The sequence below is a fragment of the Perca flavescens genome, chromosome 3 (genome assembly GCF_004354835.1).
Source record: "Perca flavescens isolate YP-PL-M2 chromosome 3, PFLA_1.0, whole genome shotgun sequence".
In the NCBI taxonomy this organism is placed as follows: domain Eukaryota; kingdom Metazoa; phylum Chordata; class Actinopteri; order Perciformes; family Percidae; genus Perca; species Perca flavescens.
Genome location: NC_041333.1, coordinates 34,379,651 through 34,398,914, shown reverse-complemented (window position 1 = coordinate 34,398,914; position 19,264 = coordinate 34,379,651). Strand labels below are relative to the sequence as shown.

Sequence of the window (19,264 nt, the reverse complement as noted above, 5' to 3'; positions counted from 1 at the left end):
GGTGAGTTATTGAAAGTAAATATATATATTTATTTTTTTTATGTGTCGGTGCGGTCATAGGCATGGGTGCCTCGACTGTACGCTGACCTGACGTACATGGGTGCTCGGGTCTTCTCCGTAGGTGCTCAGGACCTAGAAGCACCCACGGAGAAAGCAGAGCACCCACGTGCGTCAGGTCAGCGTGCAGTCGGGGGCAACATTTACATTGATTTGATAGTAGTCTGCCAGACCTTCCTCCACAGCGCTGCGGAGCAGGGTCTGGCTAGTCCACACAGCGTTCCGGGATGGGAAAGAAATGTGCTCTGGTTTATTGCCATTTCTTTAAACCAGAGATCTTCAACAGGGGGTCTGGGACCCCTAGGGGATCCTCAGAAATGCTTAAAAAAAATATGTCACAAAAAAAATATGTCTGAAAATATACATTAACATGAATCCAACATATTATTAGTAAAGATACATCTTTTTTAAATGTAGACAACATTGATGATAGACTTACTGGCCTATAAGTCAGGTAGCCATATGGTTGCCAACAATTTTAAAAAGGTATGTGTATAGGCTTTAGGCCGCCCTTAATATGCAAATCAATTTTAAGCAATATATGTAGTAGGAGGTCCCTGATTCGTCTCTCATTTAGCTTGGGGTCCTTGGATTAAAAAACGTTGAAGACTCCTGCTTTAAACCAATCCCAATCATCGGAGCCATGGTGCCGCTGCAAAATAGCCTCAGGAAGGAACTTGTAGAAACAGGCACACAATAGAAAAGTAAAATTAGTGCCTCTGAGGGCCACGACTTCTCTGAGCATTTCCAGATGATGATGATGAGGAGGATGTGGGGCCAGGAGTCGCTCTTTAATTTAAAGTGAATGTCCTTTATCATTATTCTTACTTTTAAAAACCTTTCTCTGTAAAATATGAAATAGTATCCAGGTTCTCGGCCTCCTCTGATAATAATAAAAAAAAAAAATTAAATAAGCCAAAAAGGGGAAATCAATCTTTAGCAGTTGATTCATGTCCAGCTGGTGAACCATCCAGAGGCCATTGAGAGCCACTGACCCAGAGGACTGACCCCCATAAAACAGAGAGATATCACCCATCACACAGAGGGTGACTGTCCTGCCTGCAGGAGCCACCTACAGAAGTAGGTCATCCTCAGGCTGTCCTGGTCCATTAGTGTCACTGCGGCCCGGAGCAGCATATAGACCGGAGGAGGGGCCATTCTCAGCTCTGATGTAGCGCCGCTACCAGCAGCTCTGTGATTGGTCAGTCTGAGGTTGGGATCATTGGCAGGAAGGAGCCACTTATGAAAGGACTGTTTTTATTTATTCTGAGGGACTGAACAAAGACAAGTTGAGTCCCAATTGTAGCAGGTGATGTTTACCCAGGAGGCACAAAAACTCAATCACTGTTTTGTGTTCTGTGTGTGCGTGTGTTTGTGCGTGTGTTTGTGTGTGTATGTGTGTGTGTATTCTCCCAATCCTTGGATCCAGTTTGTACATATCCAACAAACTACCCATTTCTGTTATCTTACAAAGAGTGACAACAATATCTCCCATTAAAATACTGCAAATGTATGTTTTTTGTCACACACACACACACACACACACACACACACACACACACACACACACACACACACACACACACACACACACACACACACAAAGCATTGTTAAAGACTTAAAGCACATGTGTCAAACTCAAGGCCCGAGGGCCAAATCTGGCCCCTTGCAGATTTTGATCCGGCCCGCATTTCAATATAGGTTCACAATAAATAAAGGCACTTTTTTTGATGTTTTTGGCCCTTTTTCCGATGTTTGTGACGTTTTTAGACAATATTGGCCCTTTTGATGGCTAAGCAACTTTTTTTTCCCGACTTTCTGGGGGCTTTATGTGGCCCAAACTCTAAGTGAGAAAGCTATATGAGACATGCTTTCTCTTTCTCTTCAATAAAAGCATGTCAATAAACTGTACATGTCTGGTCCTTAATTTGATTCTCATTTTCCAGTCTAGCCCTTAGCAAAATTGAGTTTGACACCCCTGACTTAAAGAGTTGGTTCATCCAAATTACAAAACAACATACTTTCTCCCTTGCTTTCAGTGATATAATGATGATTTTTGGTTTTATTTGAAAGTCTGTATCTGTTTTTGGAAACCTCTTTCATTGTGAAACTACTCTGGACTGAAGAAAGCCCCTTCAACTGACAATATTTCTGGAAAGAGATGTTACTTGTAAAATATGTTTATTCCAGTTTCAAAGCTATGAAACAAAATTCACGTATCCTCCTCTGATCTTTGAGGTGGCGGCAGATATTTCAGAGCCAGATATCTTAAATAAGCAGGGCCATATAACAGTCCAGTTAAGTAAGTTTGTTTTTGCTTTTTCTTTGTACTTGTTCTGGCTGCCACCAGTTTCTGTTATCGGGGTGAACTGAGCCTTTAGGGTTATATTTGTGTCATGCAAGAAAAAAAAGAAAAGATTTAAAACAGAAAGAGTTCAGTTATATCATACTCATTTCAATAAAGCACACAGAGAGGTGACAGACAGAGAGAGAGAGACAGGAAGAGAGACAGTGTCAGGGTGTGGCTGGTGTATGACTGTCATATGGCAACAGGATATTCAACACACAAACACACACACACACACACACACACACACACACACACACACACACACACACACACACACACACACACACACACACACACACACAGGTTTGTGGCACTATCTTTGTGAGGACCTGTCATTGACATAATGCATTCCCTAGCCCCTTACCCTAACCTTAACCATCACAACTAAATGCCTAACCTTAACCCTTACCCTAACCTTAACCATCACAACTAAATGCCTAACCTTAACCCTTACCCTAACCTTAACCATCACAACTAAATGCCTAACCTTAACCCTTACCCTAACCTTAACCATCACAACTAAATGCCTAACCTTAACCCTTACCCTCACCTTAACCATCACAACTAAATGCCTAACCTTAACCCTTACCCTCACCTTAACCATCACAACTAAATGCCTAACCTTAGCCTTTACCCTCACCTTAACCATCACAACTAAATGCCTAACCTTAACCCTTACCCTCACCTTAACCATCACAACTAAATGCCTAACCTTAATACTTACCCTAACCTTAACCATCACAACTAAATGCCTAACCTTAACCCTTACCCTCACCTTAACCATCACAACTAAATGCCTAACCTTAATACTTACCCTAACCTTAACCATCACAACTAAATGCCTAACCTTAGCCTTTACCCTCACCTTAACCATCACAACTAAATGCCTAACCTTAACCCTTACCCTAACCTTAACCATCACAACTAAATGCCTAACCTTAATACTTACCCTAACCTTAACCATCACAACTAAATGCCTAACCTTAATACTTACCCTAACCTTAACCATCACAACTAAATGCCTAACCTTAATACTTACCCTAACCTTAAGCATCACAACTAAATGCCTAACCTTAACCCTTACCCTAACCTTAACCATCACAACTAAATTCCTAACCTTAACCCTTACCCTCACCTTAACCATCACAACTAAATGCCTAACCTTAACCCTAACCCTAACCTTAACCATCACAACTAAATGCCTAACCTTAACCCTAACCCTAACCTTAACCATCACAACTAAATGCCTAAACCTAACCCTAACCCTAACCATAACCTAATTCTATCCCTAATCCTAAAACCAAATCTTAACCCTCAAACAGCCCTTTAATGTTGTGGGGTCCAGCATTTTGGCCCCACAAAGCTGTCGGGACCCCACAAGTATACTGGACTTTTTCGGACCCCACGGATTTAGTTAAACAAGAACACACACACACACACACACACACACACACACACACACACACACACACACACACACACACACACACACAGACACACAGACACACTGTTCTCACTTGAAAGAATGATGCGGGAAGATGGATATTTACACATTCCAGGTCATTGCAGACTGTAGAAAAGTTACAGAGATGTTCTACATAACTATAGAACTTTTATACCATTTGTTACAAGAAAATAGTATCAATCCAACAATACAGTACAAAATCGTGGGACACAAAAAACACGTTAGTCTCAAAACTGGACAGTAGGATAAACATTTAGTATGTCAGTCATGTCAGTATACATATTGATACCACACTGTGAGAATACTCCACCACAAATAAAAAGTACTTAAAGTTTCAAAGAAAAAGTAGTTATTGTGCAGGAGAACATTCCCTTCCCCGTCTGAATTTTCCTATTATAGCTGATGTTTCTGGATTAATATCCCTGCTGTGTAATGATTAATGTGTATTTTGCATTTCCATTCATTAAATCGTTGAGGGGACCACTGTGAATCATAAACTTTCCTCTTCCTCACGGCTCCCCTCATCTTGCTTTGACCTTTGACCCCCGGATGTTTCCATGACTGAAGAGACTTTCTTTTTGTGACCACATTTTTATTATTATTTGAATACAGACATATCATAGCTGCAGTAAAGAACATAAAGTGATAATTACTAGTGTAAATGGTACTGACTTAAGCAGCATTGCGTCCATCCTTGTACATTGGAGCCAGTATTACTACACTGGACGATGATCCTATTGCTACTGACTACTAACTGAAATATAAATGGCCTATCATCACATCTTCGTTTGCTACATGTTTCTATCATTAAACACTTCTGTACATCTACTGTCCTAACTGTATGGAAAATAGAATGATGCATGGAAATCAGAAGAGCTCAGCAGAAAAAAAGACTAAACAAAGCAAATCCTGAAGAATCCGTCTGAGTGGTCAGTTGTACATCGTCATGTAGAGCCACTGGAACCAATCAGAGAACAGAAAACATTTAGTTAAAACTCACCTGGTTTCAAAGGTATCATTTACAGGGAATAATCAAATCTGGCCAGTGCAACCCACCCCAAAAACCTATTATAATTTCCTTTACAAAAGGAAATTATAATAAATACAGAGATTTGCACCGTAAATTGATGCAGAAAATGTCACCAGAATGCAGAAAATGAAGTCTTTGACGCTGAAAATTTAAATTCTTTGGAGATCTCATGTCTCTTATGTTGTAGAAAGTTTGGGCGCGTTGTGCGATCACGGAAGGCTTGTATCATGTGGATCCGACAGTGTTGTCATTACTTAGAATTCCTTATGGAGGCGACAGAAACTACGCACTATAGCTTTAAAGGCATTCATATTATAAAGGTAAAATGTCACACCTGCTACTTCTACTGCTGTATTTCTTTTAATTCTGTTTTCAAAGGCACATTAAGAGGAAGGAGTCAGTGTTGTTGGTCAGATACAAAACCATGCTCATACCTGTCTGTAGTTCACAGGTATGATTCCCTTTCCCACCACGTCGTTCGCTTGAAATTTGTCTGCAAGAGGACAAAAACCATGAACAATAAAGTTGACTTTGAATTATCGACATCTACACAGTTAACTCTAAGTATTTACACTCTGCATTTCTTCCTGCTTTTTCCTCATTAAACATAGTCTCTACTGTTTTCTCTTCTAACTTGTAGCCAATCTTTTCCCCACATCTCCTCACTCATCCTTTGTTTCTCCTCCTCCGTCCCCTCTTCACATCCAACTGTACATGTCAGCCTTGTCGTAGTAATTAGAGGATATGTTGGATTCAATTATTTTGGATAGCAAACATGTAAGTGTTTTAAACATGGTATTGTTTTTGTAAAATCTGTAGCACACAGCTTCCAGAAGAAGTATTCAGATGCTTTACATTAGTAAAAGTACTAATACCACACTGTAAACTACTCTGTTACAAGAGATATTGTTGGTTAGTTTAATTTATAATAAAACATCAGATTTTATAAATTTCATGTGTTTTGTGTGCAAAACTCTTAATTTGTAAAGTGACTAGTAACTAAAACTGTCAGATTAATGTAGTGGAGTAAAAAGTACAATATGTCTCTCTGAAATGTAGCGGAGTAGAAGCAGAAAGTGGCATGTAAAGAAAAGACAAAAGTAAAGTACAAGTACCTGAAATTTGTACTTAAGTACAGTACTGAGTAAATGTACTTGACAGTTACAGCTTTATTTACATTCCACCCAGTGGTGTAGTCTACATGATACGCAGGTATACGCACTAAGAATGCTCCAGTATTTATATATACCCACTTAAAAATGCCCAATGACATGTAACAACATACTTTCCATTATAATTTTGATATCTTTTGAATTGTCATCTGTGTTTTTCTTCTTCACATAGGCTAAATAGAGGTAATTCCACCGCAAATTGGTGCATTAAAGTGTCTTTGAATACAGGAAATGAAGTCATTGATGTTCAAAACTTTCCAGGGGAAGGACACCTAGACCCCCCACTATGATATGGCCCCCCCCCCATCCCACAAAAAGGCAGATTCTGGCCAATATGCATATACAGGACAGTATACCCACTATAATACATTAGACCACACCACTGATTTCACCACTGACTGTAACAATCTGCCATTGGTCTTCTTCCTAAGACCAATGGCAGATTTGTCAAAGGAAGACAAATCCCCCCTTACAGATCATGCTCTCCAGTTTCATCAGCAGGTACAGGAAGCCGGGGTAACTGATGGTCAAGTTGGGCTCCGTGTATCTCAGTCCAACCAGCTGCATTATCAACTCATCCACCATGATGCCTGGAGCAAAGACAGACAGACAAAGCCAGGTCACAATAAATCCCTTCATTCAACATGCTCAACCCTTTTCAGCGTGTCTCGCATATCAAAACCCACATATCATATGTATTTTATATTTATAGGCAGCGGTGGAAGAAGTATTCACATCTTTGATTTACAGTAAGTAAGTGGGAACATTTACTTTGTTACATTCCACCACTGAATGTAGATGTAGATCAACGTGCCAATTTAGTCGTTTAGCCACAGACAAATGAATGAGGATCAGTTGATACAATATATCAATATATAACTGAAAGATGAATCCTGGAATTCATTTAAAACTCGAATTTGATTTTTAAAAGTCATAAATACTGTTATATACTCTATATTGTTAATTGCAATTATTTCTGTAACAATTCATTGTACAGCAACATTTGGACTTGTTACAGCCATTGACATATATACAATGGACCAACAGATCCCGTTGCTCTGGACGGAGACCAGTGAAGGATATTAGAAGCACTTTTCCGGTGATCTCTTGCTTTACTGCGCAGCCTCCAACTGACAGAGACAACGTAGATGTGACGTGAGCAACCTGTCTGAAAGTTGTAAGTCTTCTGGTAGCTGTGCCAAGAGAAATCTCAATCATTCCCAATCTTACAGAGACGGAGAGTGTAGGTATATGTAAGGAGATAACATGGGCACAGGCTAATTATTGCTAACTAACATGCTAGTTAACATTAGTAATTAAACCTAAACAGCTAATGTAAGTCGAAACTGCCTGTGAGCTTCTCCTGTACTGTACGGTAATTCCTCTACTGTGCGACAGTAAGTCACTTGGTTATGACACAATCGTTAGCCTATTTTTATAAAAGCGTCTGCTACGGAGACATAACGTGAGGTACAAGGTAATGGAGCCTTTTATACATTGTCGTGTTTCTTTATAAATAAACGACGGACAAATAGAGTCTTTAAACGCTTCAGATGTAAAGTTATTCGCAGTCAAGTGACGTAAAAAAAAATGGCGGTCAGTGTAAGGCTACCAAGAGGTGATCGCTTTGTAGCAACAAAATGGCGCCATCGGAGGTTCGCGTTCTGAAGCAAAGCTCACCCCTTTGGTTACAGCTCTAAATATAACTTAAAGTTACTTCCTCCAATGAGCTGCAGAGAAGAGGTGTTTGGGTTCCCCCTGCTGGTCAGATGAGTTTTCCTGATGGATGACTGTTGGACGCCCGTGTGACCGTGTGACCCATGAACACACAGACAGTGCATGGTTTAACCCTTGTGTTGTCCTCGGGTCAAATTTGACCTGTTTTCACAGTTTTTTATGACAGAAAGATGGGTTTCTTTAACCTGGATGCATGCATGTGCAGTATGTTGTATGGAACCCATACAACGTTCTTCACAGGTACAATTAATGATTACTTTCTTTGCATTTTGGGTGTTTTATTCAATTTCATAGCATTTAAAAGAAAAAAAAGTTTAAATTGCTTTCAAAACAGTATCAAGACTAACTGTGATCCACTTAACATCCTCTGATCCTAACCCTTGTGTCGTCCGTCTGTTTTGCACATATATGAAGCATAAAGTATAAACTTAACCCAATTCTGTGTTACTGCTCTCTTCTTAGCCAACTTCATTCCAACTTATTACCGCTAGTTTTACACTTATTTTTGGATTTAATGGTCAATAAACCTAATTCATAGTAAACTATATCTAATATTCGAGTTAAAACCCCCCAGAAATTAGGACTAATTTTGACTAATAGTTAAGATCAGAGAAACGTATGTTGATGGATAATCACACCCTGTTTCGTGTATGGAACCATCCGTGTTTTCTGGCAGTTTGGTTGAAAGAATCCCATATTTTTCATATTCAAACTTTCAAAACGGGTGAAATTTGACCCGAGGACAACAGAAGGGTTAATTATTAGTCAAAATAATTCAAAATTTCTGCTTTGTTTTAACTAAAAAAAAAATAGGTATAATGTCATATAAATTAGGTTTATTTAAAATGAAATGAGTGACAAAAACATTGTAAAATAAGCGTCAAAGGCATCAGAAAAAGCGACAAAAATGTCAAAAAAAGCACCAAATTTTTTTATTTTGACCCGGCAGGACAACAAGTGCACGGTCGATGGACTGACAACACAAGGGTTAAGTGTGAATGAATGATCTATTACTTCACGTGGCTGTGTGTGCTGAGTCCTACCTGCTGCCTCCAGAGCGGGGGCCACCTCTTGATACTCCAGGCGCTTTGTTTGGTTCTTGTCAAACACCAGGAAGATATCCTGAGGAGAGATATAATATTTATTTACTGAATGCATGAAAAACTGCATATACACTGACAGCTTGTGCTTATTTTCTGACCCTCTGATGAACACATGGAGTACGTTCTATGAAGAAACAAAAGAGTATTCTACATATTTTTCTAATCATAACGCAAACATTGCCCAATTATTTTCAGCTTCACTTAAAGGTCCCATGAGATGCTGTTTTTTGGATGCTTTTATATAGGCCTTAGTGGTCCCCTAATACTGTATCTGCAAGGGTTGAGGGTGGGGGTGTGGCCTTGACCAATTGCCCTGCTTTGCTCGTTTGAAAGCCATGATGTCTCTCTCTCTCTCATGGGTGGGCCAAATTCTCTGGGCGGGCAAAGCAGAGAAAGGGGAGGTAACCTTGCTCCTTATGACCTCATAAGGAGAAGATTCCAGATTGGCTCAGAGAAAAAGGTTTTTTTCTATTTTTCTAAACAAATCTAAACATCTGTTTTATTTTTCAGAGATGTCATGATCTTAGTCATGTCGACATTTATTTTGGTCTCTCTTTGATATAACATGGTTGATCATTTTGCAAAGCTAAAAAGACAGAGACAGCCAGACTATTATATAGGGAGCAAAAGCTATACGCAGACAGCTTCCGTGTTGGTGTGCATGGTGTGTTCGGAACCTCACCGTCCACCTCCTGATCTTGTCCCACAGGATCTGGAAGTCCTGCCAGGTCAGGTGAGCGCTGCCTTGGCTCTGAAGAAAACGGCGAGGTCAAGGAAATGAACCGCACAAACACCGACAATCCTCAACAGTGACGACTCTGGAAGGCCGAGCCGATGACATGCAGAGTATAAGAATCCCAGAGATAAAACCAACGCAGTCTAATAAGTAGGGCTGGGAAGCAATGTGTGTCATTTCGCAAAGATAATGTAACGGTCACCAGGGCTTCTGTAAGAGGTGACTGTTACACTCAATTTAGGAAAACTACATTTGGTCAATCAGCTTTTTCATTTACTGTAGTAGAAAAGTGGAACTTAATTCCACTTCATATTAGAAATTGTGCAAGTCTCAGCAGTTTTAAATGTCCTTAAAGACTTGGCTGAAGGCAAATCAACTATGTGATCATTGACCTTTTTATAACATGGAATGTATATTTGTATTTTGGTTTATGTATGAGTAATGCTTGTCACATTTTGTTGTTGAGTTTTTATCTCTTTTTGATAGTATTGTCTGTATTGTCTATATTGTCTTTTTATCTCCCTTGCCCAGGGACCACAGATGTAAATTAGCTGTATAGCTAACTCTGGTACAGGGCCTGAACTGTGCATGGTCCCTGACAAATAAACTAATAAAATACAAAAATACATTTTTCTTTTTATACGGGTACCGATACCAATACTGTGACTTCGGTGAATTTTATAAAATCCATTTAAAAAAAAAAAAAAAATAACAACATTACACATTACGCAAATCTTTTTTGCAGCTCCAGAGTATTCTCTGAGTGTCTTGTAATGGTAAAAATGACATTTAAGCATTATTCCTTATAATCCTTATTTATTTATTAGCACATTGCATTTCCTCACATTATTGAAAGACAGTTTATCTCAGTTTCACACGTTGATTTGATCCTGCTTAACTGCTGAGACAGAGAGTCTGGAAGGCGAATGCGTATGTCCTTTGTGTAAACTGATAATCTACAAGGTCAGAAGTGAACCATCTCCCTTCCCTTGTCAATTTAGATGTTCGGGGAGCGTGACCCTAGCTGGGGCAGTAGGGAACACAGGATTAGATGAAGTAGGTTTTATGACATTGTCCGGTCTTTTTAGAAAGTGTCAGCTCAGATCTATATCTTTATCGTCGCCTGAGAGAAGTGTCTGGCATTTTTATTTTTATTGCCTGTAAGAAAGTGCAGAGTCATGTTAAGAATTGATTGTGTTTGAATGTCACTCCCCTTTTTCCTAATGTGCATTTAAGCTCACTGTTTCCTCTACTCATTTGAAGAATCTTTTCCACACTGAGCTGCGTGCTTCTTGTGAACTTGTAATTTGCAAATATATCTTTAATAAAATACAAAAACCCAACTTGGTTTTAGTCTCAGACTGTCTTATTTGTTTCACTTTACTAAACTTTGAAAACTTCTCCCCTGCTGCAAAGGAAACTTTCACTACAGTCTCTTACGTCTACATTATTAGATCTCGGTAGGAGCATGCTGCATGCTTACTGGCTCCCTGACTCTGATCAGATTTGCTCCTTAGGTATCGAAATTTGGTAATGAATGACGACGCCTTTTTCAATACTTGATACTTTAGAGGCAATTCAGTCGGTGGCTAAAAAGTATTGAATTCGGTACCCAGTCCTATCAGTAATGAATAAATCCTCCTTCATGTTCAGTTTGTGTTTTTAGTACAGTGTTGATTCCACTGGGTGGTTGTTTTGGAGGCTGTAGTTTGAGGTGCTGTTGAATTATATATTGCATTAAACGTGTTACCCATGTTTCTGTTATTTAGCCTACCCTCGTTGATATAAAAGGGCTGGACAAAATAATAGAAAGACCTGTCAGCGCTCTTTTACAGAGCAACAGTAGTCACCAACATTTGTTTACCATGGAGGCACAGTGGTGGGAAGTAACTAAGTACATTTACTCACGTACTGTACTTGATGTGTTTTACAAAATACAGTGGCTGACTGTAATCGAATAATGGTACTGTGTGGTTCTTTGTTCTCACTGTTAATAACTGAGAACAGAGCCTGGATAGCTCAGATGGTAGAGCATCAGACTTTTAATCTGAGGGTCCAGGGTTCAAGTCCCTGTTCAGGTGAGATGAGTTTTAAGTTTCCTTGGAGCTGAAAAAAAGAACAGGAAGATGTTCTGACTACTCTGGACTGTGTTACAAAGTAACCTCCATCCCAAATCCACCAGATCAGGGGTGTCAAGCTCACTTTCGCTAAGGGCCACACTGGAAACAGAATCACATCAAGGGCCCAATATGTCAAGGTTTATTGAAAAAGCAAATATCTTTGACTTAATTACTGCATGTGGCTTTTTTTCTACATTTTTGTAGATTCTTTTGTCATTTATGTTGTTTTACAGACATTCTGTCACTTTTTTTCTTTTCTTTTTTTTATCTCTTTTTTTCCGACATTTTTGATGCTTTTGGACGCATTTTTGTCAACATAAAGCCCTACAAAAGTCAGCAAAAAAAGTTCCTTATCCATCATAGAATTTAGCAAATCAAGCAAAAACAATGAAAATGTATTTAACAACAACCTGTTTCACAGCCTGAAAATGTAAAGTCTCCCGTTCTGGGGGAATTTATTCGTCTCAATGTTGGCAAATCTACCAAATTCTGCTTTGAATGTCATGTAATTGCAGTTTGAAAAACATTTTCACACGTGTTTTTGGTTAGGCGCACAACAAGGCGGGCCAAAATCTATTGTGGACCTAAATAGACATACAAGCCTGTGGGCCTTGAGTTTGACACATGTGCAATAGAGTCACTATGTCTGAATATTACAAATGGAAGTAACGCCATTGTCCTATAATATAAAAGAAAAAGAAAATTCACTGCAAAAAAATATGAACTAAAAATGGTGGCGAGGAAGATCTGGAAAACCAAAAATGTATTAAATCTTAAAAAGAAAAAAATAATTTACGCAAGGATTGGTCAGTTTTCTTGTTACTAAAGATTCTTTTTTGGGGGGGAATTTTAGGCCTTTATTTATATAGGACGGCAGCTGCGTTGAGGAGTAAACCTCTATACATGGGCGTGTGCTCTAACAGGTGAGCTATCCAGGTACCCATTTTCTTGTTACTGAATGTAGAAACAGTTTACTATAACCATTAGTGTAAAGCGTGCACCATTTAGTCTGTAATTAAACCTAAGTTTCAGCCACTGATTGATTTTCCTGCTGTTGCTGCTTCCTGCATGTAAAACCAGTCTCGCCTGAACAGGGACTTGAACCCTGGACCCTCAGATTAAAAGTCTGATGCTCTACCGACTGAGCTATCCAGGCTCTGTTAGCACCTCTCAACAGTGAGAAGAAAGAATCACAGAGTACCATTACTCTTCTACAGTCTCACTTGCTCATTCTTTACATATCTCTCGTGGTCGGCTCATCTGTCTGCTAACACTGAATTATCTTGTTCAGATAACATAGACAGATAATGACAGACAGATATAATATACGGTTAATATACATATAATTGTACTTGTCAAGGATACGTCCATGAGGATCACCAGGCTCTTGCAGTGCTCCAAAGCCAAGTACTTCTCAGTCCCGGCCAACACTGAACACAACAAGTCAGATCATCAGAGGGCAATGCAAACATTACATTATATAAAAGTATTATGTGAGAAAAGTGTTAAAAGCATGAGGCTGAGACTCTTTCTATAGCTTTAAATACTGGTGGTTGTAGGCTGTGGTGGGGTCGGCAACTCCACCAGGCAGTCAGTGCCATGCATAATGATTTTGTTAGGTTAATGACCCTCAAATGGCCTGTTTAATTGGGCATTCACACCAAGAAAAGGGATCCGGCGATTTGCCAGATCAGGGTCGTTAAATACCTTAAACCCCCCCACCGAAGCACAAGTAGACTTTATATTTCACAATTACTGTATTCCGTCATATAATTTATAGATTTCGACGTTTCCGACCGCACTTGAAGGCAGCTTATTTCACAAAGAGAACAGCGAGACACAGCGAGTGCTTTGTTGTTGCAGGAAACATTCAGCTGTTACACAAACTCCCGGGTAGTTCAGTGCTTGTGTTTTTTTTTTTTACCCTTGTATTGTTATATTGTCTTGTGGCAGCAATAGAGGCAGTGATGTTTCCTGTTTCCTGTACGGGATTCTCACACCGCCTCAAACCGTAGCTCTAAACACACCGAATGGTCTGATCTCCGGTTACACGATTGGCCACCGCAGCATGACGTGATGTTGCGTTTCTCCAAAAGTTAAGTGGGTCTCAACTTTTCGCTGCTGGCCCGCTGCGTTGTTTTTTTTTGCGTGTCCTCCCCCTGCCGCAACCCCTAAACGCAGTACCCCCATTCAAAATGAATGGAAGGACCTGTGTTTTTGCCGGACCGTCGGATGGCCGACGCAGGCAGTGTGAACGCAGCCTATGGCTACATCTACACCACTAAGTTTTCACACTACGTTTTCGAGACACTAAAACGGAGACATTTGGTAACAGTGCCGTCCCTGTTTTGGTTTGAAAACATCCGGGGTTGTTTTGTAGTCTGGACGGGCACAAGCGTAGACCTTTGGAAACGAAGACGCACTTCAGTGTGTCTTATCGTTTAGGTAGGCTTACAGACCTCTCAGTAACGGTAACAGACCCACCTCGTTGTTGGTCCAAGCTAATATTTCCCTACTATTACTTTTTGCCATTGTTGTTTTTTTTCGAAGTAGTTTCAAATAATACATCCATGATTTTCACGTCAGACAGTAACGTCAGACAATCTGCTTCCTGTTTCCACCGGCACGCGCATGCCCAGTGTATGCGAATGGTCATGTGATACGCGCTGTCAGACGTGTTAATACGGACGGAGATTAGTTCTGCTACTGGAGCGAAAACTCATGTATGGACAGAGATCGTTTTTATCTCAAAACGCTGCTTAAAAATGAAAATAGAAGTGTATATGTAGCCTCAGTCGAGGTGCGCGTGGACCCCCTGGGACAAACAATGATGAAGCCAAACAAACTGATGCCGCCAGTCAAAATTCCGACATGATTATCTTGTTGTTCCTGTGGGAATCCTTCGCTGCCGCTTTGTACACAGGAACAACATCAAAGCTGACTTGTAACTTGTTCCCACAATCAGTGAAGGAATTACAACAATGTTCTGTTGCAAGAAACAGGACTGAATACGTCTATTAGTCAGAGAGACGCCACTGACCTCCTCCTTGTATGATCTCGGTCAGCAGGTTGTAGAGGTGCACTGGTTTGCAAATCCCATTCTGATGATGACACAGGGAAAAAGTCACAGCACAAGCCATAAGAGTCAGCGTAACACACACAGAGAGTCGTCTTCATGCATCTACATTCAAAACATATTACAACTCGTGGTTTAAACCAGAAATTGCACGTAACTTCCATTTGTATGAACAAAGCAGTGGGAGGCTGGGGTTTAGCACAGCACAGCAGGTCTGAGTAAGGAAGCCCAGAACATACATTTTACATGAATGATCGTGATTGTCTGAACTGTGTGGGGAAACAAATGTGTTTTCTAGGGTTGCAAAAATCCCCGGGGCACCTTTAACCCTTGCGTTGTCTTCCATTCGACCATGCACTTGTTGTCCTCCCGGGTCAAATCAACACTTTTTCTGATGTTTTCTTTGTCCCGTTTTTTACACTTTTGGTCATTTTTTTCACTGTTTTTGGTGCTATTTTTTTTTGGGCCGTTTAACGCTTCTTTTCACTACCATGTATAAACACCAGGAACAAGAAACTTATTACACTTATTCTTTTGAATTCATAGTCAATAAACTTTATTTATAGGAAATTATTCCTAATCCTTATCCTTATAAAAGCAAACATTATGAATTATTTAGACTTATATTACAGGAAGGATAATCACAGAAGGGCATATGTCAACGTTCAGTGAGGATACCGTTTCGAAACATTTCAATTAGCGAGTACACCTCACCTTGCAGTGCTTATTGAACAGTTGTTCAGTAGATTTAGGCGAAGGAAGAGCAGCCTGGTGAGGAAATGAACGCTGCAGGAAGAAGATACAGACACTTTACTTCCACAAACAAATGCCTACTGTAAAACCTTTCAACCATAGTTTATTGATTAAAAAAATTTTGCTTTGATAAACTAAATCAACCCTCTGAGTGTCAATATTTTTGCATATTTCTGTTCCCTACGTGAGGTGGAAGGCACTGTTTATTTCTTGACTGTTGGCTCTTGCCACACGGATTAACATCAGTTGCATTTAGACTCAAGATGAAAGTAGTGCACTGTTGTGGCAACATTGGAGGGCGCAGCATCATCTGACACGGTGGAAACTAGTTCATTTGGCAGTGTCAAAGGCATGATATGCAGTGTTTTTTTTCCCCTAAATGTAGAAACAAGAAAACTTTCTTTTTAAGAATTAATGAATGAATTAATATATTAATTTTAATATATGTTTTTGTTTTCCCAGGATCTTCCTTTCTCAATTGGCTATTTTTATTTTATGTTTTGCAGCTGTGAGTAGCTGTTATAGTTTCTTTGCGTATTGCATTATGGGATAATGGTGTTACTGTCATTACTGTACTATAAACAGAGCCTGGAAAGCTCAGTCGGTAGAGCATCAGACTTTTAATCTGAGGGTCCAGGGTTTAAGTCCCTGTTCAAATGAGTTTTAAAATGCTAGAAGCAACAACAGAAAAATCAACAAACAGCTACAACTTTTAATTACACATAGTTCATATCCGTGACATTCCACTTCCGGGATTGGTTCGGTGCAGCCGGAAATTCCCCTAGATATCCCTCATTTGGGCCAGATATTCGTTGCTTTGGGCTTTCTTTGTGTTGGCATTCTAAACTCTGGTGGATTTCTGAGGACTATGGTTAACTGCTCCTCAGATCTCTGCAGGGTAAATCCAGACAGCTAGCTAGACTCCAATCTGAGTTTTCTGTTGCACGACTAAAACTACTTTTGAACGTACGCATGTTCTACCAAAACAAGTTCTTTCCCGAGACTATTTTTCAGAGGCATCGTGGCTCCGTCCGGCGCTTTGAGTCGCCCAAGAAGAATCTGATTGGTTTAAAGAAATGCCATTAACCCACAGCACGTTTCTCTCCCATCCCGGAAAGCTGTGTGGACTAGCTAGACCCTCCTCCGCAGCGCTGTGGAGGAAGGTCTGGCAATTTTCTTCTTAAAATGTAATAAAAAAATAATCTCCAGGATCTTCTTCTCCACCAATTCTATTTTATATATATATATATATATATATATATATATATATATATATATATATATTTTTTTTTTGCAGTGCATTTTCTTTTATATTATGATACAATTGCATTACCACTATATATGTAATATTGGGACATAGTGACTCCCATTGGATTTGGGATGTAGTTTACTTTATGACTGCAGTTCAAAGTCCAGAGTAGTCAGAACTTCTGTAGCAGCTAATAAACATGTTACTGTTGTTTTCAGCTCCAAGGAAACTTAAAACTCATCTCACATGAACAGGAACCCTGGACCCTCAGATTAAAAGTCTGATGCCCTACCGACTGAGCTATCCAGGCTCTATGCTCAGTTGTCAACAGTGAGAACAAAGAACCACACAGTACCTGTGGTCTTCAAACCTTTACCTCTGTGAAAACTCTACCATGGTATCAATATATTTTTGAAAGCTTGAATCCAAAAACAGGAGTTAAAGGTGCTGTAGGTAGGATTGTGAAGATCCAGGACTTTTGAAATTTGAACATCGACAACTTCTCAGTCCCTCCCCCCTTTCCGCTAAAGCCCAAAATGGTCTCGTAAGCCCCTCCCCCCACAAGGGAGAATGAATGTGTGTGCATGAGCTGTGATTGACACACAGTTAGACACCCCCCTGGCCCTGATTGGTGCATCTGAACAGGGAGTGGTGGATTTATGCAAATCACACTACAGGCTGTAGGTGGTGCCAGAGGAGCCAGATTTCTTTTTTAAGACCTGCTTCATGTAGTTTTACTGGAAAATAGGGTCAGTTTCAGCAAATATGACAGAAAGTTAGTTTTATAAGGCTTACCTACTGCATCTTTAATAAGTCACTTTATTCATTTGCTGTGTCCTTACTGTAATTCCATACTAAATGGTACACAGTACACAGTGACTGCACACAAAGTGTCAGAGAATACTCTCTTTGCAGTTCATTCAAAAGAACTCTAAGTAAATGTGCTCAGCTCTTAGTGGCTCCTCTGTTCATGTTTGCATTGCATTGTGGGACAACTTCAAATTGAGTTGCTAACATATTTGAGTGTATCTCATTTTTCCAGCGCGAACACACTACGACTAAGCTATCAAAGCTGTACTGAGGCGTTGATGAATTTAGTTTGAGCCCAGTCTACTTCACCAGGAGAAGGGATTTCTTTAACTCGTCTCCTACCTCTGTTATGGAAGAGTCTTGTGGCGATGGTTTGTTGGCTGGACTGGAGAAAAAAAACATAAAACTGATTGAAAACATGAAAACATATTAGAATCATAACATTGAAAATCACAAGGCCTAAAGTCCTAACAGTCCTATCATCAACGACAAATCAGACTGTTCTTCTAGGACACTAATGAGTGCACTAAATAACTGGTTGTTATTTTATGGATTATTATTAAGATATAAACAGGATAAGGGCCCGGTGAGGACCTGAGCACAAGCTGTATTCACAAAGCCTTCCCTCTCTGCTCAACAGCCTCGTCTTGCATCAGAAAAGTACGCAGTTAAAAACCACCAAAGACATAACAGAACAATGGCCAGGCGTCAAGGAGAAGAAAACACAGAATTTGTCAAAAAAGAAGCCTACTGTATAAGAAGGAAAATTAACATGTTGGCCTTCTATTGTCTTCTGGCTAGGAGACTCATACTGTTTGAATGGAAATGGGGGTTTGGTTATATGAGTTTCTTGTTTCTGTATAATGTGAAAACACATTTAAAAAAAACTTTGTCATAAAAAAAGAGAAGTCTCTTCAGTATGAATGTCATGGAAAAATGAGATTGTAAAATATAATAATAATTAAAGCTGCATTCAGCGATGACGGGCCCTCGCTTCTTGCATCGGGGGGTACTGGCAAACGCAACATCACATGTAGACCACACATTCTAAGATTCATGTAAATCGGAATAACTTTTGCCAAGATAAAACCGTTCCTGTTTCCACAACCACCTACAGGAAGTTGGCCCTCCATAACTTGCGCATTGTTTTAGCTATCAAAATTATTTTGATAACTTTTGTCACGAGGGTCCTCCAAGTCTACATGCAAGTTTTCGTGGCCATCGGACTCACGTCCCAGGAGTAGTTAGACAAAGTAGGCTTCCCATATGTCAATATTTTGCTGATTAATGAAAGAAAATGTAAACAGCGCCATCTAATGGCCGATTGCCAGATGCTGAACCAGCCATGAGGAACAACTTTGTCAAGTGTCAGGGCAATCGGAGTAATTGTTGCCAAGATAACGCAACTTCCTGTTTAGAAAGGAAGTTGCTATAACTTGCGCATTTTTTCAACTATCAAAATTCTCTGGATAACCTTTCGTCATGAGGGTCAACAGATAGTACCACGGCCTAGGACGAGTTTGAAAGAATGTAAAACACCTGAAAAACTCATAATTAAAAATGGCCGCCTTCCGGTTGGGCGGAGATAATGAAGGGAAATGGGAA

The 19,264-nt window shown here is 39.8% G+C and overlaps 1 protein-coding gene and 2 non-coding genes across 3 annotated transcripts in view; 1 reads left to right on the top strand and 2 right to left on the bottom strand.

Annotated features, from left to right (window-relative positions):
- Positions 1 to 4,464: 4,464 nt before the first annotated feature.
- The window catches only part of zgc:85932 (calpain-9), a 33,885-nt gene continuing 19,085 nt past the window's right edge, over positions 4,465 to 19,264 (bottom strand). Inside the window, exons 12-20 of the mRNA XM_028573883.1 lie at positions 18,002 to 18,044; positions 15,562 to 15,633; positions 14,812 to 14,872; positions 13,137 to 13,201; positions 9,598 to 9,666; positions 8,856 to 8,934; positions 6,549 to 6,665; positions 5,338 to 5,396; positions 4,465 to 4,830 (exon numbers count right to left, since the gene is read on the bottom strand). Coding sequence (XP_028429684.1) covers positions 4,804 to 4,830; positions 5,338 to 5,396; positions 6,549 to 6,665; positions 8,856 to 8,934; positions 9,598 to 9,666; positions 13,137 to 13,201; positions 14,812 to 14,872; positions 15,562 to 15,633; positions 18,002 to 18,044 — 592 coding nt within the window. The 3' untranslated portion in view covers positions 4,465 to 4,803. The remainder of the gene's footprint in view (positions 4,831 to 5,337; positions 5,397 to 6,548; positions 6,666 to 8,855; positions 8,935 to 9,597; positions 9,667 to 13,136; positions 13,202 to 14,811; positions 14,873 to 15,561; positions 15,634 to 18,001; positions 18,045 to 19,264) is intronic.
- Positions 11,660 to 11,732, top strand: trnak-uuu (transfer RNA lysine (anticodon UUU)). Its single transcript has one exon. It is a non-coding gene; the product is annotated as a tRNA-Lys (tRNA).
- On the bottom strand, positions 12,855 to 12,927 carry trnak-uuu (transfer RNA lysine (anticodon UUU)). The gene has a single exon. It is a non-coding gene; the product is annotated as a tRNA-Lys (tRNA).